Consider the following 26274-nt stretch of genomic DNA (forward strand, 5'->3'; position numbering starts at 1 on the left):
AGGGCTTTGTTAAGGTTAGATGCGAAGGCAGGTGAAAGCACCCTTAAGGATAATATCCAAACCTGCAGGAAGAATGCATTTTACCTAAGTATCGAATACAAAATGATAAAACGTCTGGTGAGTTGATTTTAAAAAAATGTGTCCGAGATAAAGGATTATCGGTAGGGAGACGGGTTATGAATACTATTTGGTAGTCAGTCCTCATTTTGCCATCTTTTCCTGTCTTTGACATTCCTTTTTTAAGGAATACTGGATCAAATGGGGTTATGACCCCACCAATCCTCCCTTGGGCACATCACTAGAAATAAATAAGTAAGCATTTGATCATGTTGGGAACATTAGATGTGTTGGGAATGGAAGGGTTTTCAGATACCTGAATATGAACAATTTAGTGGGTTTCGGCTTTTATAAGAGCTGCAAACATGGGAGGACAAGACACAGTAGTGGTGGTCAGGCTCGAATCAGAGAAATATTCGAGAACTGTCTGCATCCACCTCACAGCCCACAGTTTGAATCTCGCGTTGTCGAGTGGATTATCCATCCCGTGCATGTGTAACTGCTTCGTAAAAACACTCAGACACCATAGATGTGTTGATGCCTGATGAGAAGAAATGGACAAACACACACACTCAGATGGTTCCGGCACACAATGTTAATGCATGGAAACAGGGGAGTCGAGTGGTACAAAACGTTCCGATTTCATGTTCTGATTAAAATGGCAGCCTTAAACAGTGGCAACGATTTAGGGGATGTTGCTCCCCATTTTTTTGCCTCTTAATCCTAGGCCTTGTCTACCAAGAGAAAGTAAACTTTACTTGCCCCCCCCCCCCCCGCCGTTTTGGAACCCAATCGCCACCACAGGCCTTAAACATACAAATATGATGTTTTTTTAAACCCCCCCCCCCCCGAAAGGAATTCCTGGATACGTGCCTGCTTTCAGTTGAGATTCAGATTAAAGACAATTCATTCTGATACAATTACTGGGCATCCAATTGAATCCAGTTCATTCCAGTTGAAGTCAACTCAAACCAATTAAAATTTCAATTGGAACCAGTGGCGGTTCGTGAGGTTTGCAAGAGGTAGGGCACAATCAACATATGGGTTAAATATGATAAAATATGCTTCCTGCAAACAGAGAAAATCGTAGCTGAAAGTTCATTTTGAATTATCTTTGATGTACCTTTGAAGACACTTGAACCACTTTCTAAATGGTCTTTCAAAACATAATTGAGAGTCGTGGTGCAATTAATGAGTCCTCTGTTTTGTCATGACCATGCAAAGCCCATTCAAATTCCTCACAAATTTTAATCGCATCGATAATACATGACAAATATATATTTCTTTTTGTACACAAGCTCATTATGTCTTAAAACTCTACAACGATCATCAAATTGCACATTGGTGTCTGTTTTCCCCAAGACAGCGAGACTCATATCAATGTCAAAGTCGTCGTCGCCTTGTAATAAAGGGGTCCCGGGTTTGACACCCGGTGGATGCAAATAGGGGTTCGGATCTCACTTTAAACTGTAGGTCCAGTCCCGATTAGTCTTACTGTGCATAAAGTGGATTTAAAACAACAATTCAATTATTACCTAACTTTTAGTTATGTCTTCTCCTTTGAATAAAATGCACGTAAAACAAAAAAAGGGAATTAGCAGGAGGACACCTCCACATCCATATCCACTTTTCGTACATATTTTTATTAAATTTTCTGTTGTGTTTTGTTTTTATCTTTGAACACTTGATTTAGGCAAAGCTCTGGTCTTGGCAGGCCTAATTCTTTGTCCAACAATCGGTCTTGGTGATTTAAAATTTTACTTTATCAGTATCTCACCTGATTCATTTCGCTTTATTTTCACGTTCACGGTAACACTTTAGTAAAAAACTCACTAAATCACAACAATTTTCAAAATCTTTTCAAAATTATGCTCTTTTGTAATGTTAAAGGTCTAATCTGGACACCCTGTATATTATTTTTAACTGTACCATATAAAAGGTAATGCTTTGAGTTCTTAATATGTAAAAAATAAACAAAGAGTTGCAATTAATGCACTTGCTACAGCATTTTTTCCTTACCGTATGTCATTTTAGGACAGGTTCCCCTACGTTTCACATCAGGTATCCACATAATTTAATATATTTATAAGTTGTTTTAAGCGAAATTCTCCATTTTTATTCTTTCCATATGTGATATCAATATCACATTGCAAACAGTTATTAATGGTTTCAATGTCATTTCCTGGGAAAAAAAGTTTCGTATTACTTTAGATTCGAACATGCAAACGCAAGTATCAAAGTATTGCTTTAGACAGCACTCATGATTTTGAAACGTGGAAAGGTAATCATTTTACGGGGAACGTGAAACTTGGTGTGTGTTGACAGACTGTAGCTACAGCCATATTAGCACTGACAACTACGAAGCGTTCTCAATGATCACGTGGCTGCATGTTTTTCGCTAATAAATAACTGCGTTTTTTCAACACATACACAAATACATCGTCGCTTCGGAACATCAAATTTTCATCTTTGCTGCTTTCAGATTACCAACATACAAAGTGGCATGCAATTTAAAACGTTTTGCAGAAACCTGTTTTATAAATAAGGTTGAAAAAACAACAAAAGAAAACTATCTTTCCGCTGGGCTTGAACTCGGGTTGCCCGCATGCTAGTCCGACATGATAACCAACACTTCAAACGAGACAACACGAAACTCTTTCGAAAATAGTCGACTGAAACGCAAGTTAATTTTCAGATTGCTAATTTCCAAGGCAGATGTGTCTTGCATTTTCTGTACTTTTGTTATTTCAGTCGCTTTGGTCTCTCCCTAGATTAATCACGGCAATAATGAGGAATATTCTTTAGACAAACATGATAAACAGACACAGAAATAATCACCCTCGCAAAAAAGCCAGAACTCGAGTCTGGAACCTTCGACGCGAGGTGTGTTTCTTGTTCTAACTATATCTGTGTGTTTTCGTTAGATTCATGGTATTTCATGAGTTGATATGAATGAAGTAAATAAATAAGACAAGTGGGTGGAAGGGACTGGAGAATCGTAGCTACGGAACCATTGAGAAGATATCCATCGCCTAGATAGAGAATCTCTATATCCTCTTGTGATAGAGAACTTATTAGAAGAATGAAAATACAGATTAAACGAACAAATTTGATGTGTATCCTTTCGTCAAAATTCCTAGAAAACAATATTACATACTTCTTCACTAATAGAAAAGAATAAAAAATATTGTCCTTGGTGGGGATCGAACCTAGACCTCACTGATGAAAGCTCTGTACGCTAACCAACACTCTATCACTAACACCATGTTTCCTTTTTTCCAGTCAATCTGTTTCCTTCCTCAACAACTGAAGACGAAAATGCATGTTAATTTATCTCATAATTGTTTCATTGTCTATTAATAGAAACCATGTATGTCAAAAATAGACGCATTCTTTCTGTGAATTTGATTTTGATTTGATTTAGTTTATTTTACTTCGCGTTTTGTGCCTCTTGGCTAATTTGCGAAGATGGGGATGAGTGATGAAATGATGAAATTGATGAATGGACATTCACAAACAACCAAGCCCGACCGGGATTCGAACCCGGGACCCTTGGCCTTTCTGTGAAAAATCCCATGTTTCGCACATCGTGCTTCTCCAGTTACTGTTATTTGGACATTTACTTGGAAGTTAAAACTTAGCTTTGTGTGTTTGTTTTCACGTACATGTGTGTGAGAAGAGTGGTGTGCACGTGTGTTCGATGTTTTTCTGGGCATTATATTCGTTCAAAGCATTAATATAATTGTAAAATATGGAATTTACTGTAATGCAAGGAGTGGAAATATAAACCCAGTCCGTCAGGTTCGTTCCCAAACAACATTAAATAATGGAATGTAACATGGACCGAGTATTATTCCATGTCGAGAACACGAGACATTACGATCGACAATCTTCATCTCATATTTTCTCTTTGGCATCACTACTCAATTTACAGAGATGTATAGCCGTGACTGGTATACAAGCCGCAGAATTGCAATGATGGTAGGGTTGTCTAGTCACAAGACGCTTGGTGTTCAGACATGGATGGCTTGCTTCAGTGCTTCTTCAATAGGGTCGTTACAACCCAGAAGTGTCCGTGACTGTACATCTTCTATCTAGGCAATATCAATCAACTCTTCACCATCTGTACCACTTCCTTAACTTTTTTTTGGCTTGCCTGTCAATTTTCCAAACAAGAATGCTGTAAATTCTCCCATGAATGCCAATGTACAGGGTGATTTTTTTAAAACTCATGGTTTTCTTTGTTGCGTAAAATTTGTAAATGAAGTATTATTTCCATGCGGTTTGTGGGAAATGAATAAGGAAGGATGGGAGATTTATTGGAGTATGTTTACCGGTTTATATGCATCCCGGGTGATATTGCCCACGCCTCAACAAAAACAGCAAATATTCACCAGTGTACTCTACAATAACATTGAAGTATTGGATTTTTGCTAAACTGAATTAATGAAAATGAGTTCTTTTTTTTGTATTCACTCAAACATAAATAAAACATAAAAATTATGGCACAGACATATGACATAACATCTCACCTTTAAAGAAGGTGCTGAAAGTGTCGACCTCCTTCCTGTAAACAAAGTCGAACACGCCGTTCCATGTTAAGGGCTGTCTGACATAGTGTTTCTGTGCTAATGTTCGCATTTTCAGTGATAATGTTCTGCTTCAACATTTCCAGGGATGTAGGGTTGCTTGTGTACATACGTCCCTTTAGGAAGCCCTACAGAAAGAAGTCAAGTGAAGTTAAGCCTGGAGACCTTGGAGGCCACAATCCCTTTGAAATAACCCTATTCGCAAAGAAACTTTCAATCAGTGCCATACTGTCATGCGATGTATGGCATGTAGCACCATCCTGTTGAAAATAACCCTGTGTGAGTTCAATGTCGTCCAAACTTTCAACAAATTCCATGAATATTGCCCTGTACCGCTGTGTTCACTGTTTCATTGAAGAAGATTGGACCCAGTATACGTGATGCTGGGACAGCGCACCATACCCCAACTTTCTGTGAGTGCAACGGAATTTTGATTACACTATGTGGATTTCATCTGCCCATATCCATGTATTCTGAGAATTAACATACCCAGAGAGATGAAACCAGGCTTCATCAGTAAACCACGTTATTTTCAGAATATCAGGATTACGCACAATAAACATTAAAAACCAATTACAGTAATCTACATGTTTAACTTTATCTGGATCCTACAATTCTTGAACAGCTGTAATTTTGTACGCTCTTAGTTTCGCAGTTTTTGCTGCCATTTGACATGTTGAATAGCTATAGCCGGTTTCTTGTGACAAACGACGGAGAGATTTCTTGTTCGACCTCAAGAGTCGAGCACTGACATCTTCCACAACACCTGCCCGCAGGGTCCGATGTTTCCCTGTCTCACTCAGAAGCGATCCTGTTTCTTCTAATTTCTTCACTAGCGACAATATTGTGTTCCTGTCTGGGGCAGAACGTGAGGCAAATTTGTTTCTAAATGCCCTTTGCGTAGCAACAACAGAATCAGTTTTCCAAAAACTTTTCACAATAAACACACATTCCTGCAAGGAGTACACCATTCTTACTGTGTGTCCTGATCACAATAACACAACTTTTCAGGACAACAATTACGCAAAAGCACACAACTTTCCAGCACAACAATACAACAGCTCAGTTTCCTGGTTATTGTTGACAATGACAACGGTGCTATCTACAGGAGGAAACTTAAACCTCCGCACTGCATCCAAACCCCCAGACCATATAGACGCGAAAGGTACACTGGTGAATATTTGCTGTTTTTGTTGAGGCGTGGGCGATATTACCTGGGATGCATATAAACCGGTAAACATACTCCAATAAATCTCCCATCCTTCCTTATTCATTTTCCGCAAACCGCATGGAAATAATACTTCATTTACAAATTTTACGCAACAAAGAAAACCATGAGTTTTAAAAAAATCACCCTACAATTGGCCGAGATCTTATTTTTTTTTTTTATAATGATACCTGGTGGTGAAGATTGATTATGGAGTTCAGTATTATGCAACCTTCTCCACTCACTTGATGTTTCATCTCTTTTAGGTTCAATTACCTATTATACAAAATAAATCTACAAAAAATGTTGTTTTTTTTCTCCACCATCAATTCATTTAGTAGATAATCTCAATACAGACTACCACAGGAGACAGAAGATAAGCTAATCAGGATTGGACCTACAGATTGTAGTGGGATTCAAACAATTATGTGCTTCCACCAGGTACTGAACCCATTATCCCTTGATTACACCATTGGAGGGAAGGGCTCCACTGGTTTCAATAATTCATTTCATCACTGAATGCATTGGCATATTCTGAAAATTTGACCTGGTTTACCCCAACAATTATTTTTTATTGTTCATATTTATTATGTATTAATGAGATATGATAAAACACCAATGCATCAGTGACATATTCAGTGGCCTTTACTGCAGCAATTCTTATTTATTGTGTATATTTATTATGTATTAATTAGATGTAATAGAAATGAAACAACAATGCAGGCATGCAAGTATAACAAAAACAGAAGTCCAACATCTTCAAATGTTCTGGCAAAAGGTGGTTTACCAGTGGTATTCCAGATAACAGGGAGAATACGCCACTGACTAAATGAGGTGAAATAATTACATTGATAATCACTTTGAGAAGAGAGAGTATGTCACACAGTTTCAAGTTTATCTATTCACACCACCTTTCTGAGTTGCAGAATAAATTACTTTCATTTTGGTCAAACCTCATATGAAGCTGAAATTTCTCTGTGTGTATATATAATTTGAATTGAATTTTCTGTAACATTAGGAACATTCATAATTTTACAAAAGGAACACTTTAAAGCTTATTCATTGAATTATTTTATAATTTAATGGACTTTTGAATAATACTTTTCAGTAAAAAATGAAATGCCAGCCGAAGCCAGACTTGTTGATTTCCTGAGGGATCAAGCTCACCTACCAGGTACAAAATTCATGTGTCGCCAAGGTGGATGTGGTTCTTGCATTGTATCTGTCAAAAGGAAGAATCCACTCAGTGAACTGGATGAAATTTTCTCTGTTAATTCAGTAAGTTTAAGAAAATATGTTCAATACTCTGTATTGTAAATATAATAATACAATATTGTTCTCTTTCTTGAATAGACAGAGTGGCGTGGAGCCGACGGACACATTTCAAATGGCCAATATATGAAGAGAGGGAAAAATAAGTGAAACCGTGTCTAAATACGTCCAAGTATGCTATTTATTACTTACAGATTACAAGTTTATTTTCTTTAAAACTACATCAGGCAGATGGTTTCCGTTTACATCAAGCATGTCTCAAAGTTACCCTACACATGCCTCCATAGGTCCTCATCAATAGCGGCAACTTCATCAATGCTGTGTATTGAAACACACGAAGATTGCACTCAAGGAGTTGAGTTGATTTTAAAAGATATGCACCTCATAATCCAACATTATGTATTTAACATCAAACTGCCACTTAACAATTTATAACGAACTCCATATCTAAAGTACAAAACTCAGTCTGTTACTACAAAGCAGTGGCGTAGCGGAAGTAAAATATTGGAGGCCTCCTTCGTGACAAAAAAACAACATGATATCAGAGTGGGATGGATGTACAATAGTTAGCTAGTCCCCCTTCCCCCCAGTTGTACAGGTAATTAACTTTTACCGCAAATACTCTGCCCTCCCATTTTTTGTTATCAGCTTACATATTACTGTAGTACCTTCTTGAAACTAAATCAGGATGGTCTGAATCTCTGATAAATAACTGGAAGAAGAATCTGGAAATATTTTCTCTTACTTCAATGCATCAGCACAGTTATCTTTTTTGGAGGGGAGGGGGGGAGGCTTCACACAGCCAAATATTTTGTTCACAATCCTTTGTATTTTTTGCTTGAAACATTTTTTTAATGGAATTACATACTATAATACACAGATATTCTTTTTAAAAAAAAACTGTTTAAGGGAAATTGTTAAAGGATAGTAAACACTCCTCTTTTCAACTTTGAAGTGGATGCATCTTCAGCCCTAAGCCATCCCCTGGCTGTGCCAGGCCAAGGTTCAACGTAAGAGTTGCTATCATTACTATATTACTTATACTGAGTAATATACTGAAGCAAACTATCACTTCAGTTATGGGAGTTGAACTGGACATCTAGATTGTTGTTGTGACTTAACATCACAAGGTAGTAATCTGCACGAAGAAATAGCCATGGATTCCAGTCTTCAGAGATAGATAATAGAACTGTGATGGGACACAATTCAATGAAAAATTGTCACACAATGAAATGCTGCTTGTAGAAACGGAGCTCCCCCCCCCCCCACACACACATACCAAAAGAGTTTGCCACAGGTTAGTGGACCTCAATATCATTATTCAATTTTAAAGTTGAAATTTCTTTTCAATAGACCATTGATCATATATTTCTTAAAGACTTTTTCATGAAACAAGAACTATTTTATTAATAGATCATTCAGTGCTCGAATTTGCATAAGCTTCCTCCTCCACCTACTGCATTGTCTTCAAGTTGTTCCATAAAAGGATCCTTCCTTCTATCCTCAAACTCGAATAAGGAAATTCACAGCTAGGAATTTTCACTTCTAACACTGCAGATGACATAATAGTAACACATTGAAAAATAAGAACTAATTTGACAGATAAAATGTCTACAAAATTTCAATATGTAGCAAAAATGATCTTACAAAATTACACAAACTAATGGTCACATTTAACTCATACGGTGTATACCCTGAGTGGCAGAAGAGGGGATAATGGCCCTAAGGCTCCACCTTCTGAGTTTTTGGGTCCCTTTGATGTAAAACGTAAGAGGTGTAGACAATGTGGGAAATTCATTTCAGCTCTTATTTCAACGTGAAAAGGCTTGGGGCCCCCTTGAAAATATTTAGTGTGAAGTTACATTTTAAATAACACCTGTAAAACTAATATTAGCGGTAAAAGTTCATGAAATACCAAGTTTGATGTTTATTGCATAGCAATAAGGAATTGACTTGTTGAGAAACTGAATCTTTCTACTAGATTCATAACTGCAGACAATTGACACATTACACAATGTTTACGACAAACTGCATGGCTATAAAGGTATGAGATGAGGGATATTTTCCTATTGATTACTATTTGCAGAGCAAGAAAGTTAATTCTACATTTTGGAGGGGACCCACATGACTAGTTACCTGGGCCCCTCTGACTGAGACAATAGGCCACTGTATTATTGCAGACATCATCACATGATGTTACTGTGAACCAGATTTCTGTTTCGTAATTAGATTTTTTTATAAGCTACACTATCTGTGGAATTTCTGCGATTATATAAAATTTTGGGAGCACATTGTGGGGTCCCTACATCTCGGGAGCCCCCTGCATTGTCGGGGTTGTTGGGGGCACATAGGCAGCATCACACATGACAGTCAACAATGGCTTGTTTCAGTTTTTATTAGTCATATTTCAAATTTCTTCACCCAAGCCAATATGATATTCCGAGATGGTTCGTGTCCATGTCGACCAACATTGAACTGTCATCTAAAGACATGCTGCACTCTTGTCACAGACTTCTTTTCATAATAACTACAATCACAGGTAACACATTGTTGCATTTTCCCAATGCTCCATTGCAACTGACTATATGAAATGGCATCCTCTCCTCTACCATTCCCCTTCGCACCAATCACGGCAAACTTTCGCGCTGGCACAGTATTCAAAATTGATAGCCTTCAGTCTGTTCCATGCCTCCATGTATAATCTTTCTATACTTAAATCGATTATCTAGTTATGAGATTGAAATTTTTATGACGAAAGAGTAAACTTTATGCTTTTTGTGGAAAGTTAACCCTCTACTGGTAGCATGCATCTGAGAGACGTCTCGTTTTTTCTCTTGCACCAATCTCTCTCTCTCCTCTGACATGGTATTGCTCTCTCCTTCCCTGTTCCTTCGAGTTGGATTGTTGTCTACGTGCAGTGAAAATCTCTCGCCTGTATTGTTATCTGACTTTGAGTTTTATCATGGCAAAGTTGTTTGTCCATCTGAGAGACCTATGATACCAGTTATGGAACTTTTTCTAGTAAACATTGCTTTCGCATTTTTGTGTTTTCTGTGACTATTTTGGGTAAATATTGCATATCATGCCACATGATGTTCCTTAATTCTTTGATATTAGAAAAACATGCACTTTTTGTGAACTAAAACTTAAAAGGAGAACAAAATACCTTTGGCAGAAGCCTAGCAGCCAATCTGCCTGACATGTGCCTGAAAAATCAGTCAGGATTGCCTTGTGAAAATATGTGATTAAAATTGTACCTGCATTTGTTAAAAACAGTTTTCTGTTCTTCGCAGATTCTTCTGATATAAGTATATATCCTACGTTAATACAAATGATAATTTTCACTATCAGTTTGCATGAAAAGTAAATGGTTATTTATATTACTTCCTAATGGGAGAAACTGTACGCTCCAAAAAATAAAAGCATTTGATCTTCAAAATATTAGTTTATAAATTTGTATTCTTTCGCAATTTTCATTTTTACTTTAAATTGTGTATTTATGGTTAATAATAAAAATAAAAATAAAGAAATATATAATAAACAGTATTATATATATATATATATATATATATATATATATATATATATATATATATACAGGAATAGGGTTAGAAATGGTGCCAGAAGGGCGGATAAATACAAATAATGAAGGAGACAGTAAACACTTACCACACGAATAGAAATAATTCAATATTTCGCGATCTGAGTCGCATTTTCAAGACGGTAGATAAAAGATCGACGACACTTTGAGTAGAGGCACAGAATACTGACCGTAGCGTCTCTACGGTCAGTGTTGCCAGAAACAGTTGAAATATATATATATATATATTTTAAAATGCATTTTATATGAGTTGTCTTTGAATTTGTATTATATATTTCTTGTCCTCATTTCTTCTGATTTTTTTTTCTTTCAAGTACTTCAAAATATACGTAAGAAGGACATGCAACAAATAATTACTTAAAATCAAAGAAAATAAAGTTTTACATAATTAAATATAATAGGTGTCTGTCAGACACCATGATACCAATTATGTTACATTATGAGATGATACCAGTTAAGGGTTAACCAGATGACAATCTAGCAGTGTCATAAAAACCAGTGGCGTATTACATTCTTATTTTTTACTTGGAGAGAACACTCGTATCTACTGTTGCACTACAGTTAAATAAACATGAAATTGGAAAAATTAATGCTTTTTCAATAAACAACACTTACACAATGTGACTTTCAGAGTTTTAGTCTGCTTTCTTAACCTAAACAAGGATTTCAATCATTTCAGAAACATTACAATCACTGTTTTGTATTGAATGCATAATTGTAATACCATCCTCGTAGTACAAAAAGAAATACTATGGCTAAAGGTGTATTGTACAGTTCCATGAAATCACATATGTTGGAAAAATATATTTTATATGTTAACAATTTTTTTACAAAATTTTATAAAATGAAAACTTGAAAAATCATTCCTAATAAAGTATGTGCTTTATGTAATATAGAATTGCCATTCTTCTAAAACTAATTTAGTGTCACATGAAGTGTCTTATTATATATGTCCACTCATACAGAAAAGCTCATATACGTAGAATATGTGATTAAGTATTGAGTCAAGAGTGCAAATAATTTGGTTTGTATTTTCCTATATTCTCACAATAATTGCTTGTATTTTTAGTGCTTAGCCCCATTATATGCTTGTGATGGTTGGGAAATTACAACGATTGAAGGAATTGGAAATAAAAAAGATGGCTACCATCCAATACAATCTCGGTTGGCACAATTCAATGGAACACAGTGTGGATATTGTAGCCCAGGCTTTGTTATGAGCATGTACAGGTTTGTATGCAATACTTTAGCCAGCAAATTAATTATTACTAAATAAGTAAGTGATTTTTCTGAAAATGTAAAGTGATTTTAAATATTCAAATTTAACCCACCTATAATTTCAGTGTAAGAGAAAATGCACTTTAAGGAACTATTCATCAAGTAAGATTTTGTATTGTCTTTCTTTCAATTATACATAGTATGCTCAATTTAATTTAGAAAGCATTGTTATTAACTCAGGTGACAGGATACATTCTAGCTCTTTCCATATGTTTTTTTTTTTTTTTAATATTGCGTGATATATTCTCAGCCTCCAGTTCTGTGATTTGTTTTTGCGACTTCACATATAGTGGAAAGTTTTTGTCTTGCTTCTTTTTGTATATTTTCTTCAAAACAGTACTTTGGAAAGAAAGGGATCAATAACTGTTAAGGAAGCAGAGAATTCTCTAGATGGAAACTTTTGTCGTTGCACAGGATATCGTCCAATTGTGGACTGCTTTAAGTCATTTGCAAAGGATGCTCCTGCAGATCTAAGATCAAAAGCTTTGGATATTGAAGTAAGTGTATCTGTACATAGGATTTAAAATAGTATTTATAATGTAAAATTGTGAAGGAACCAGAATGAACTCAAACTTATCAGAATATGGAGACTCATTCAAGATGGCATCAACTGATGATACAGTAACACCACGAAATATTATTTTTATCCTAAAGATATTTTAATTGGGAATTTTCATACGAATTTCTACAGGGCTGAGTGGATGCTGATGTATTAGTATTGGTTGATACCAGTGGTATCTGTATCAGAAAGTCAGAGTTTGGAAGTAATGTAACAAACGTGGTTGTCATGGGTGCCAAGGCAAAGAGGGAGAGAGAAAAAGTTGAAAAAGTGTAAAAATTGTAATGCCCTGTGAACGTATTGGATCCTTTTCAATAAAAGTTGCCAGTTTCAAAGAAATAGATTCGAAATATTTTCATGTAAGAGTCACATGAAGATTAGAATTTTTTCTTAAAAGTAGATATTACACGTGATTTGATCATGATGATGTGATATACAAGGTGATGACTTTAAGAGTATGTGTGGGGACCTCTAGAAAATATAAATGATCATAAACAGGAAATACACATTTGGCATTTTGATAATGTGAATATGTAGTTACTGAAAATTCAGTCTATTGGTTATAGTAGATTGGTAGGTGTTCTGAAACACCTATTGATTTCAGTAGCTGAACTGTACTGTAATGCTGCTGTTTTCATTAACATTGTACAACTTATGTTGTCTACTGTGTTTATTAATATTAATATCAGTAATATCTATTTAATAAAAATATTACATGCAGTGGCGTGCCCAAAGGAGGGTTGGTAGGGGTTATAACCCCCCCCCCCTTTGGCTCCGGGTTCTTAAAAAAAAAGAATGTCAAAGGTAGAAGAAGATGGCAAAATGAAGGCTGACTACCAGAAAAAGTGTACATAACCCCTCCCTTTCGAATATCCTGGGCACGCCACTGATTACATGCTATAGTAGAAATGGTTACCTCCAGATTTCTATAGATAGTATAGTATCCTCTATAATACTAACAATCTATTGAGCATTTGTAGAGTTAATATCAAAGATATGTTCACAATTTTTTTGCCATCACCATCTTTGTCACTTTTGTTTTACATCCTCTGGATTTGTTGATGGTTGTGTTTTAATCCTTCAACCTCATACTGCACAAAACCATTGAATGAATATCATGATGGACAATTATGGGAACACATGTCTCTGAAAATGACTATACAACATATTACTAATACAATATAATATTGCTTACCTGAAATGTTATTTTACAATTGATTCTACATTTTAAACTTCACATATTATATATCTATTTTGGTTATTTATTTTGTTTATCTCTTTCTCTAGGTTAATTACAATGATATAGATGAATGATTGATATAGTAGATGATGGGACAAACCTATATCTCTGTATGTATTATCCAAGCAGCTGGTCATGTGCAATATGCTAACCAATAAACACATTTCTCTTAACTGTAAAATTTTTCATTTCACTTTGTGGCAAATATATTGTTGGAAAATCAATCAGGATTGAACTTGAATGTATTTTTCTCTGCTGTTCTATGGATATATAGTATATATTTCATTGACATTCCAATGAAATCTGTGACTTTTGAATTTCTCTTAGGTTTTCACAAACTCCAAAATTTATACTGTTTAATGCACATTATATGTAAGAAAGTAATTGTTTCAATGAAGAAGAAAGATTAATATAAAGTCTGAGATTATATCTGTTCTATTAAGTGTTTTTCTTATTATTGTGAGGTTATGTAGTAGATTTACAGTAAACTTTCATACACACAGTGCTTAACAATGACCACACTTGTTCTTTTTTCAGGATATAGTATGCCCTAAAACCAACCAATTATGTATAGGAAACTGTAAAAATGATAATTCCCATTGTAATGGGAAAAGGCATAACATTGACCCTATTCACATGATGCTTGAGGGGGGAGAATGGTATCGCCCAACATCTTTAGAACAGCTTTTAGAAATTATTAAGCAGATGCCTGGTGAGAAGTATATGCTTGTGGGAGGACATACAGCAAGGGGTAAGCCTGTTTTTGTATATTTTATTTAATATTATTATTATTATTATTTGATTACACATATCTATATCTTTGCTATTTGGCCTCTCCAAAATGTCGACATTATACACTTTCTAACAAACTAAAATTATCCATTTTGATGACAAAAAAATATTTCCCACAGTATAAAACCTACAGCTATAAATACCATGACAGTGCAGCTGATAATAGTTAAAGGTGAAGGTACCAGTTATGCATTGCACTGTGATATGTGACATGGAGGAAGGGTCCTACATATTCTCGACTTGGAGCCTCACTTGTAATGTTTTCACCTTGTATGCAAGGGTTCCTGTGTTGGATTCCCTTTGGAGGCACATTATACAGTCATTTGGATCCCAATTTAAACTGTAGATCCAATCTCATTTTACATTACAAAACTTGGCCACTTCTACGGATTGACCAAAGAAATAAGCTCCTGCCACCATTACACTTGAAATATCAGTATCACTATTTTTCTGCTTGAAGCTGATACACTACTTCTAAAAAAACTATTAAAATAATGCTTTGACTATCTTAGTGTTTTGTTATTACCCTGGAATATCAGATTTCATGTACTGTGACTGATAAAACAACAGATTAATATTTAACCAAATAACTTATATAGAATAAGATCTAAAACTTTGATACATTTCAGAAATAGAATTCTGTTATAATTGATAAACTTTTATGTATGTTTCACTAGGTCTGTTTGAAGATGACACAAAATACAATGCTTTCATTGATGTCAAGCATGTAAGTGAACTTCTAGAGCATTCCATGAATCCTGTATTAACTGTTGGAGGTGCAGTTACTTTAGCAGATTTCATTCCAATTCTTGAAGAAGCATCAAAAGATAAACGCTACTCCTATGCTGCAACATTAGCTGCTCATGTGGATAAGATTGCCAACATACCAGTTCGCAATGTAAGTGAACTATATCAATAATTTTAACTTTGAAATTGGAATAGAGTAGGTAACATTGTTTAGGAATTTTTTAATTTTATGTTTGATTTAATAAGGAGAGTTCTTTTATTTTTCAAATATTGACCCTAGAATTTTGAAAACTTCATTTGCTATGCTTCATCTTTCTCCATATACCCATATAAACTCAGGGCCAGAGTGGAACTGCCAAGAGGGCGGTGGCAATTTTCCTGAAGAGGGCGCCACAAGAACTCGTTGGTTTTAATGGGCTATCTTTACAGTAAAGTCTGAATTGACACATACCCTTTTTTATATAGGATCTATTAAAAGTAGACATAAGAAATTCAAGAGATACCAACACAGATAACAAAAGAACAAGCATCAGGCTGTAAACATATCAATTTAACCTCAGTAATAAAATTCAAATATATTTTCAAATTCTTAAAATTATCACTAAGAATAAAGTAAAACTTCAGCATGTTTTTTTCTATTTATGCTTGAATTTGTATATGTATTGTGATGCATCAATGTACTGTACTGTACAGATTTGCAATGTGCATCACATAAAAAGTTATTTTCTGGTACCCCCTTTTCCCTTAAAATACAGTTACACTATTGTTAATTACATACTACTATGCAAACAGTTTTTTTAAATCACTTTGCTATTAAAACGAACCAGATGCGAAATGGAATTTTACAGTGAAAGAAGGCATTTCATTTCAGAACTTTCACAGCATAATTTGTTGATAATATTGTCATGATCAATAGCAATGAAAATATCTCATTCACACTTGTTTTTATTATCTTTAATTTGGAAAAAGCTCTTTTGCAGCTTACTTGCATAAGTGGAATTGTAAGGAAATTGTTACAAACTTTATACAGTTCAGTGTATTGCAAGGAATACTCATTGCACTCACTAATAACAGTATATGCACGCTTGATACATCTGTTGCAACTTTACCTCACACATTTGCTCTCACCTTCTAACTGGTCCATTTCTTAAAATTTCATCCCATGTTCACTAATTCGTCATTACTGTCAGACTGGTACTCATCTTCCACTGACAGTTTGCATGTTTGAAGAAAATGACGTAAGTTATTCTTTCTGTCTTTCATTGTCAGTGTTTGGAACATATTTTGTTCAATGCCTGAGGAGCTGAACTGCTTCCTGCTTCTTTAAATCTTCTTGGATAGAAGCATTCTAAATCCAAATACAACTAACTTTTTGTGAACAGAAAACCGATATGCTGCACTTTGAACAATGACATCCATAATTCAGTTGAATACAGTTCCACGGAATTTATTAATCAGTTGATCCAACACTTTCATCTCCTGCTAGTTTCCCTGGCTTTTTTTTTTTCAAATCTATTTTTGCAGGAAACATATCACTGAGCTTGAACAAAATCCAAGTTCCTCGTTTGTAGATAATCTGAAAGGGGAGTTTTGTAATTATAACAACCTGTGGACACAATCATCGCAACAATGATTGTCTTGAAAATGTTGAACTTGTCCAGAAGTACTGTGGCATCATTTCACACTTTTTTGTGTTGAATTCATTTGAATTGGCAATGAGAAAAAGTGTATTAATGTAAAAGCTGACAGAACATAGGTTTTTGTATCCTCTCTTGATTTTCGCGATCTTCAGTCCAGTAATGCAGATGACAAAATATTTTTATCATGGCATCACTTCAGCTTTTCCATCTTGTGGTTCCTATTGCTACAAGTTTAACTCTGGGATTCTGCCACAAATAAACTTCCCAGCATATGTGAGACTTTCAGAAGCACTTGACTTTCTTGCAACAAGCTAACATTCAGACACTGTGCTGTAAACACTAAATTGAGTACATGAGTATAGCACCATGTATGGATGTGTTCTTGAATAATTTCAGTAAGTTTTTAAATCCATGAAAAAGAAAAAAAATATTTGTTTTTTTGTGACTCAAAGCAGGGTGGGATTTGTATGGGGAGAATCATCCCTCTCATTACAGCATCGCCATCATGGATTGTTAATTTTTAGCCCTTGGGATGCTATACACCTAATAATATTCAATAACTTATGTAGTACCTTAATGCTTTGAAAGAAGTAACTGGCATTTCTTCTTCACTGCAATTTTTTCAAATACCACCCTGCTTACAGGAAATTTTTGTGTCGTTGTTAACATTAAAACAAGTAGTGAAATACAGTAAAGAAATAATCCACGCACTCGACCCTCGCTTATTTCCAGCCGGCCTGTGAGAGTAATTGAGAAAGATTTTGATTGATTGAGTTGCTTTTTTTTTCTTCGCTTTTTGTGCCACTTTTGGCTAATTTGCGAAGATGGAGATGAGTGATGATATGATGAAAATTGACAAAGGGGCACTCACAAACAACCAAGCCCTGGCCGGGATTCGAACCTGGGACCCCTGGTCATTGAGAAAGATAAACCAATGACTATGTCAGAGGATGAACAGAGGAAGGCCTCTGGCTCAATTTTGCAAATTTTCCAACTGTATCGTCAACACGAGTTACTTTTGTGTTATTTTTCTCCTGACCATTACTAATCCTTTGGAGTCATGTTTTCTGTTCCATAGGTGCCAGGCCACTCAGTCCTACTTTGTTGTTTGTAAGTCCAGAGCAGCTCAAGATAAATTTTTCACCTGGGTGAGATAGATTTTGCCCCCTCCCTACTATATTTCTACCCTGGTCATCCAACGTTCCACCTTCCTTCAATAAAAAAATCATGTTATATATTTATGGTTTTAATGACGAAAATTAATAGCCTCATTTTAAAACTAATTTAAACAACACTTTTATTGTAGGTATGTGTTTATTTAATACCTATATAATAACATCAAATAACAGTAATCTCTTAGCTTATGTTGCTGCATGATTTTGCAATATTCTTAATATGTTATGCGGCAATAACTTCAATTAATCCAACTCCTTTAGCTGCACACCAGGTGGTTAGGATCCCAATTTAAATTATAGCTTCAGTTCCGAATAGCTATTCTGTGCATGAAGTGGACTTTAAAATACACTCAAACAAATTAAAAAAATAGTCATAGATGTAATCAGAAATACGGTTTTGGTGCTAATCAAATGGGGGTGTTACGGTTTGTAAGCCCCTCTAAGTCGGCTTACACCCCTGTGTAAGTTTAAGAGGAAACAGAAAAGGAAACGTATATTCACCACTGCTATATTTGTGACAGATTCTGAGTAGAAGGAAAATAAGCCGCCAAATGTATCTTTTTCGGAAGGGTGCCAAGACGAGAGGGCACACCGGTGTCCTGGTGGGCCAGTCCAGCCCTGTATACAGTGTTTGTTTTTAGTGCATTAGATGTTCTCTAATCCTAGATATACCACTACATATAATATACAATATTTGTCTTGAGTAATATTTATTAAAATATGGTTAAAAATGTTAGGTGCACGTGCTTGATATCAGGTAATTAATTTGTTACTTCTAAAACATATTTTTATAGCAAGAGCTACTTTGTAAGTACGATTTTGATTATTAATTTACTCATATCATGAGGAAAATACAAAAATATTAAATATTGTGATACTTTGTTTTTAGGTAGGCACAATAGCTGGAAATCTGATGTTGAAACACAGAAACAAGACTTTTCCATCAGATGTATTTTTGCTTCTTGCAACAGTTGGAGGTAAAATAAATATTGGTGAGTATACCAATATACCAGTATACCAATAGTTCTGACATAACATTTTCACGAATGAAAGATATTCACTGGAACTCAAGTACAGGAGCTAGCATGGATGTCCACAGGATTTTTCCAGGGAGGGGCAAGGAAGGTATTTTTTTCCAGGGGGGCAAGCAAGGCACATTTTCCCCAAAAAGAGTGTTGTTCCCTAAAAAATCATTGCTTAAATTTTAATTTATAGTGTTCATGCAATAATTAACACATATTATTGTTGCTAAAATGAAATTATATGTGCAAAATAAATAACTTTTGGATGACTTTCATTTTCAGGGGGGTGCACAGACCCCTTGCCCCCCTTCCTGACTCCCATGGGAGGTAGATATACATTGTGATATCTGAATTCAAAATGTGAAAAATTCAACTTCTGAAATCACAGTAAGTTCAACATTGTGAAATGCATAATTTGTTTAAAAAGTTGACAACTTCAACAATGTGTTTCTATAGTTATGCCACTAATTGAATATTAAATTTGATTTTTTGAGATCAAACCACCATTGATGTCCAAACCCATTTAGAACATGTATCTATGGGCAAAAAATATTTTTATTATTATTATTAAGGTTCACATCTAAGTTCTCTCATGAACAGGGTATTGCATAGTCAACAATATGTTTTTAGAACAGCAAATCAAGGGACACAATTTTCACCTGCCTACACATTTGAAATTGCCTTGAATCATGCACAGAAGATATGTAACTTAGAGATACAAGAAAAATAAGATTCACAGAGCTGAGGTGTTGGTAACTGATACATTCTGCTAAGACCTTAATTAATGTTTACATGCATTAATTTACAGGTTATATTGACAAGAGCACAAAAGAAATAAGTTTACCAGAATTCCTCAACACTGACATGGCAGGAAAAGTTATACTTAATGTTACATTTCCACCTGTTACTGAGGAGCATATTCTGAAACTATACAGAGTAAGTGTAACCCTTGTTTATGTACTGTAGATATGATTAGAATACTGAAATGCATTCTTTGATATTTCATTAAACAACAATTTGTAATGAAAAACTCAATATGCTGACCAAGGCAGAAAATTTATTTTATTTTAAAACATAAACTAAACATAACATTTCAACCTTCTAGCAAGGTCTTCTCCAGTACTGGGTGCAGAGTCTGAAGAAGACCTTGCTAGAAGGTTAAAACGTTACGTTTAGTTTATGTTTTAAAATAAAATAAATTTTCTGCCTTTGTCAGCATATTGAGTTTTTCATATCATGGAAGCAAGGCTGAATGGTGTAACAATTTGTAAATGTAATAGTTCCCCACCTTTTGCCCAATCCCTTGAACCATAAAAATAAGATGTTAATATTATGGATCTTTATACTGGTGTGAACAGCATTAATATTTTATTATAGCAGTTGCATATAAAAAAATACATGACATACAATTACAAATTGAAAAGATACAAAATAATTAGATAAACATAGACATGATTAAAATCATAGGCAATGGATCCTAAACTTACATAAACATAATAAAATACTAGGAAATATATACATTGAAGCCTATTAAAAGAGACATACAATCAATAAATTTACTTAGAGAAATTATTCATTTGGATCATCTACTTGATGAATATTGAATTGTGTTGGGTCTAAACCACTATGCAATGTGTCTCCACTATTCCATTGGGGAGACCAAAGTTTCCTTGTTACTTAATGTTTTCTTCAGTCTTGCATCTAAGGCTTGGAGTTTAGGTATAAATTTTGAAACATTTTTACATGTTGAAAACAGAGCCAGCTCTTGGGAGGGGCACCTTACACACTTGCCTGAGGTCTCATGCTTCAGTGGGCCCTAGTAAAGGTAAGGTAAAGTTCCTTGTGAATATAGCACCATGCCATTAAGGTATATTTAGGGGTTGTGGGGGTAAGGCCCTACACATTCTCGATCTTGGTCATTTTGGAGGTGATGTGATCAGCACCATGCTCCAGCCACCTTTACCCTGCAGGGTTGCCCCCATGTACCCATTGATTTGAGGTTGGGTGAGCCCCAGAGCTGCTTTATGCTTGGACAAGGCCAGAAAACTTCCGACCTTAGATCACCCACCCTCCGAATCGAACCTAGATCTCCTGTATGGCAGTCAGACACCATACTAACTAGTCTACTGTGGCTCATAGTCTGTGCGCCCTGCACCAGATAAAATTAATTGTTTGTTTACTGTTTTTATTATGAGTTTATAGAAATTCTATAAAATGCTGGCCCTTCCAGTTAAGCAACTGATCAGATTTTCCCTGACTTCATGGATCGTTTTGGCACATATTAAAATATCCAAAATTACTGAAATCATATCATAAACAGTGCATTACCTACATAAAAATATATTGAAATATTTCAATCAAAAATAGTTAATATGCAATAATCGTTAAATTATAAAATGAAATCACGAGGGGAAAATATTATTTTATATGAAACGATGTAAATTCAAAAGCATAAAAATTCAAATAAATGTAAATAAAAGAGAACATGATTGAGAAAGTTATTGGATATGTTTGAAATTGCCACTTTGATACTTAAAATAATAGTTTGATGTTGAACACATGCAGTTTTGTAATTAAATGTAATGAGTGTCACACTAGTGGTGCATCAGAAATGCAAAGAAGCACTAATTAGTAATTTTTATTAGCCTCCCATAATTCTTGGTTTTAACCTTAGATAATATTATCAAATCCTATATAAATTAGTTATTGTAATTGTAATAATATGTTGTTATTCTATAGGACATCTGTATTTCAGACTAAGATACAAAATCTGTTTTTTTTTTCAAAAATCTGAACAATTTTGGCTATAGAGCTCACACATACTGTATGCACCAGGCCTCTCAACCAACTATAGCTGACCTTTGCAGATGTTTTAATTATTAAGGTGCGTTCCCATTATGCCAGTTCGCAAGGCCTCGCACAAAAGCTGAGCAAGTTGGTATGTGTCTTTGGCCTCTGTCGACAGGCCTGTTGCCAGGCCGAATCCAACCCGACTAGTAGCGGTTTTCTTCAAAGGAAATCGTGCGGATGCTCAAAGTAGGGTACAGAACGAATGGTGCCGAGCGTGTCTGTAACGTTCTTTCGACTTGTTTAAAACACATTTTTATATTTGATATTCTAGTTATTTGTGTGTTTTGGAACTTTGTGTTTTCATTCAATTCATTTCATTTTGTTCATTGTGGACAGAAGTCTATTCAGTGGCTGAAAATGTAATTTCAATTAACAAAGAAACATATTGTAATGATATGATATGATACCGTGGGGCACGTTTAAAACACCTGGCTATGTTTTATTTACTTTTTTTTAGAAGTGATCATAACATTCATAAAGTTGAATAGTATATGGATGAAACATATTTGTTCCGCAGTTAACGCACTGCACATATCTGTTAATGTCAATATTTTGTTACATGTAGGATGAAAAGTATTTCGGAAAACAGAATGGCTAGTACGTGGATAGTGTAGATTAGTTGAACTTTCTCGAACAGCTTACATGCGAGATTTTAGAGTAGCATAAATAGGTATTTTAAGAAGTTTCTCAAGTGTTTACTTTATACAGTAGACTTGCAATTAACCGAGGCTCCGGGTTAACTGAGGCAGTGGTTTGAAAATCGTACTTCATAACGCACCCCCTGTTTGTTTACTAGTAAGTTGGAGTCAAGTCACCATCCACGCTCCACGTGTTCATTACATTGTCAGTGTATCCAATTGTTATGGTGGTGTTTATATCTGTGTAGGCCTATTCTAAGCGAGTAATGTAGTATGAGTGGCAAACGGAAAAGGTGTGTGGTTTCTCTGGAAACAAAATTCAAAGCAATAAAAAGGTTGGATAAAGGTGAGTCTATTAAAAAGGTTGCCGCTGATTATGGAGTTGGGGAAGTGACTGTTGGGGATTGGAGACATAAGCGGAAGGACATTGAAATGTGGGTGAGTCAAAGTGTGAGTGGGGGCAGTGGTTTAGCATGGAAAACAATGAAGAAAGGTGAATATGAGCAGATGTCCGAGGTCTTTATTTTTGTGGTTTTCACATCTGTGAGGTGCGGGAGGTCTAGTAAGTTGTCCTATGGTGCAAGCTAAGGCAATAAAATTTCAAAAAAAGTTTAAGGACGGTGAAGAAGGTTTTACTGAGAGTGATGGATGGGTGGACAGATGGAAGAAGAGATACGGCATTAGACAACTCAACATTACTGTGGAAAAATTGTCAGCTAATTCATCTGAAGTTGCTGAATTCCCTTCAAAAATGAAAGAAGTTGTTTTGCTTGATGGACTGACATCGGATCAAATCTTCAACTGTGATGAGACAGGGTGAACTTCAGGCTGCTTCCTTGCAAGACTTTGGCAGTGAAATCAGAAAAAAACGCTCCTGGGTTCAAAAAGAGTAAAGAAAGAGTGACCATTTTAGCCTGTGCCAATGCATCTGACTCCCTTAAGTTAAGACCCCTCCTGATTGGAAAGTCAAGAAACCCAAGAGCGTTTAAAAATGTTAATGTCAATTGTCTTCCCACCATGTACAGAAATCAAAAAGTGCATGGATGGACAGCACACTTTTTTATGACTGGTTTTTCAAGGAATTCGTTCCTGTGGTTGAGGCATTTCTAATAAGAAAAAAGCTTCCTAGAAAAGCGGTATTATTGTTGGACCCGGACGCCAATGAACTTTGTAGTGGCGATATTAAAGCCATGTTCTTGCCACCTAATGTAACCTCACTAATACAGCCCCTATATCAAGGGGTTCTTGAGACTATGAAAAGAAACTACCAGCGGAGGCTTCTTAAGGTGTTGATTTCCAGATTGGATGAAGGGATGGGCATAACAGAAACTCTTAAAAAAATAACGGTGAAAGATGTTTCATATTGGATTGCGACGGCGTGGGATGAAGTTAAGAACTCAATACTTCAAAGATCATGGAGAAAGCTGTTTGGCTTGGGGAAATACAACGAAACTTTGCCGGGATCAGACAATGAAAATGTCTCTCAACTTGTCCAGCTAGCTAATGAGCTACCAGTGGAAATGCCAATCGAAAATTAAGACGTCTTCGAGTGGTGTAACCAAGATCAACAAATGGAGTTGACTGACGATGCTATTGTTGATATGGTCATCAATCCTGTAGAAAATTACGAGGAGCACGACACCGACGAGAGCACCCCAAAAATATCACATTCTGAGGGACTGAAGGTGATCGAAGCTGCTATAGCCTACATTGAACAGCAAGAAGAGTCTATGCCACTTGATCTACTCTCCCTACAGTTATGGCCTTACATTGCAGCATCGAAGAGAGTAAAGAGGTTAGTCCAAAAAGCTATGAAAAACTTTTTGAAAAAGTTATCTTCTCATTTATATTGTACTAGTAATAAATAATTACTATACAGTTTTAAGTGTTGCTTTGTCATTTACGACCTATTTGCACATTATCTCCATATTATCCGAGTTTTTTGGTATCCGAGGTAATCTCTGTCACAATTAGCTTGGATAATCGCGAGTCTACTGCAATTAGAAACACAGCCCTTCCTTTGGTGATTAACAGATTCCTTATTAATTTAGAATTTAGAATTTTATTACTCCATATAAACCAAATACATTGCTATTTGGAGGGTTCAGTATAGTTCAGATAAATATAGTTGAAGGGCTCGGGTGTAAAACATGGTAAGTGACATTTTAGTCATTTCTGAGTTCATTAAGAAAAAAGGTTATTAGAAGATATACTGTAGATAACTTGTTATCTTGTTGTGTCTACCAATTTCAGAAGGCTTCACTGAGTCCAATGCAAATTCTATGACATGGCAATTTCACTCAAAAATCGAAGGATGGCACATTTTACTTCATAACTCAAAAATGACCAAAATGTCACTTACCATATTTTACACCCGAGCCCTTCAATTATAATTACAAAATTTCTGAAATTTACAATCTAGATATTCACTAACGCTACAATATTCCTTATTAACTAATAGAATTTTTTTTATTTGTTTTTGAAACTTGTCGTATTTTCTGCTTTTATATCATTTGGTAGGTTATTGAATATTTTAACTGCCATCTGTTTGGGTCCTTCTTGAACTAATGTTAGCCTGGTGAAGTATGGCTTTAGAAGCTATTTATTTCAGGTGTTATATGTATGTTCTATTGAACTTTATAGTGTAATATTTTTTCTCGCATATAACGCATATATATATATGTGTGTGTGTGTGTGTGTGTGTGTGTGTGTGTGTGTGTGTGTGTGTGTGTGTACGTACAGTGAAGGGAGGGTTAATATTTTGTATTTCTTAAACAAAGTTTTGCACGATTCCATAGTCTTTATTCCTGCTATAATCCTAATGGCTTGCTTTTGTTTTCTAAATGTTTCTAAACTTGAGGTGAGTTCCTCCAAAATTCTATTGCGTAATTGATTAGTGAATGAAATATTGCATAATATACCTGAATTAGTGAATTTGTATTGTGTTGTTTTAATATCCTCAGTGCAAATAGTTTGGAATTTAGTTCTTTAACAAGTATTTTTACTTGGTTTTTCATTTATAGTTACTCCTAAAAATTTTGTTTTGCTAACTAATATTATCATCATTCTTAGAAAATAATTCTTCTTAGCATTAAAAAGCAAAATAATTATTTTTTCATTTGTTTGAAACATGTTTTTGTTCTTCATTAAAACATGTTTAAAACAAAAAACTGTTTTATTTGTTTCTTTTTTAAAAAAAAAAACAAATTTTGCCACCCGTCTAGTCATGCATTTTCACAGAGTATTTCACGTGCACTGCCAACAAGCCGTCGAACCTGACTGATGCACATCTTCACCCCGCAGTCCTGTGGGGATGTCTACCAAGTTCGGCAAAGCAGAACGACTTTTGAGCCCGGACTTGCCAGCTGGCATAGTGGGGATGCACCTTTAGACACATTCCTCCCACAGATGGACCAGTGGCAGCTATCATTTAACATGTAACTTTGTATAATTATGTTTCAGGCTGAGAATTCCAGCTACCTCTTAAATTTATTTTAGTATATTTTGCTATAGACCATATCTCTCACACATACATAGGGTGATAAGCCAAATAATATTCTTGCTTCAACCACATTATAAATGAAAAAATAACTCTTTATTAATTTAT

The 26274-nt window shown here is 35.2% G+C and overlaps 1 protein-coding gene across 2 annotated transcripts in view; it reads left to right on the plus strand.

Moving 5' to 3' along the window:
* LOC145983963 (uncharacterized) overlaps window positions 1-26274 on the plus strand; it is a 149615-nt gene that overhangs the window by 54088 nt on the left and 69253 nt on the right. For both annotated transcript variants that reach the window (XM_083117185.1, XM_083117186.1), the window contains exons 3-9: window positions 6962-7131; window positions 11796-11956; window positions 12342-12501; window positions 14341-14554; window positions 15273-15493; window positions 19047-19149; window positions 19988-20115. In XM_083117185.1, the coding sequence (XP_082973311.1) occupies window positions 6962-7131; window positions 11796-11956; window positions 12342-12501; window positions 14341-14554; window positions 15273-15493; window positions 19047-19149; window positions 19988-20115 (1157 nt within the window). The remainder of the gene's footprint in view (window positions 1-6961; window positions 7132-11795; window positions 11957-12341; window positions 12502-14340; window positions 14555-15272; window positions 15494-19046; window positions 19150-19987; window positions 20116-26274) is intronic.

The sequence above is a fragment of the Lepisma saccharinum genome, chromosome 2 (genome assembly GCF_977018435.1).
Source record: "Lepisma saccharinum chromosome 2, izLepSacc3.1, whole genome shotgun sequence".
NCBI classification, from domain to species: Eukaryota; Metazoa; Arthropoda; class Insecta; order Zygentoma; family Lepismatidae; genus Lepisma; species Lepisma saccharinum.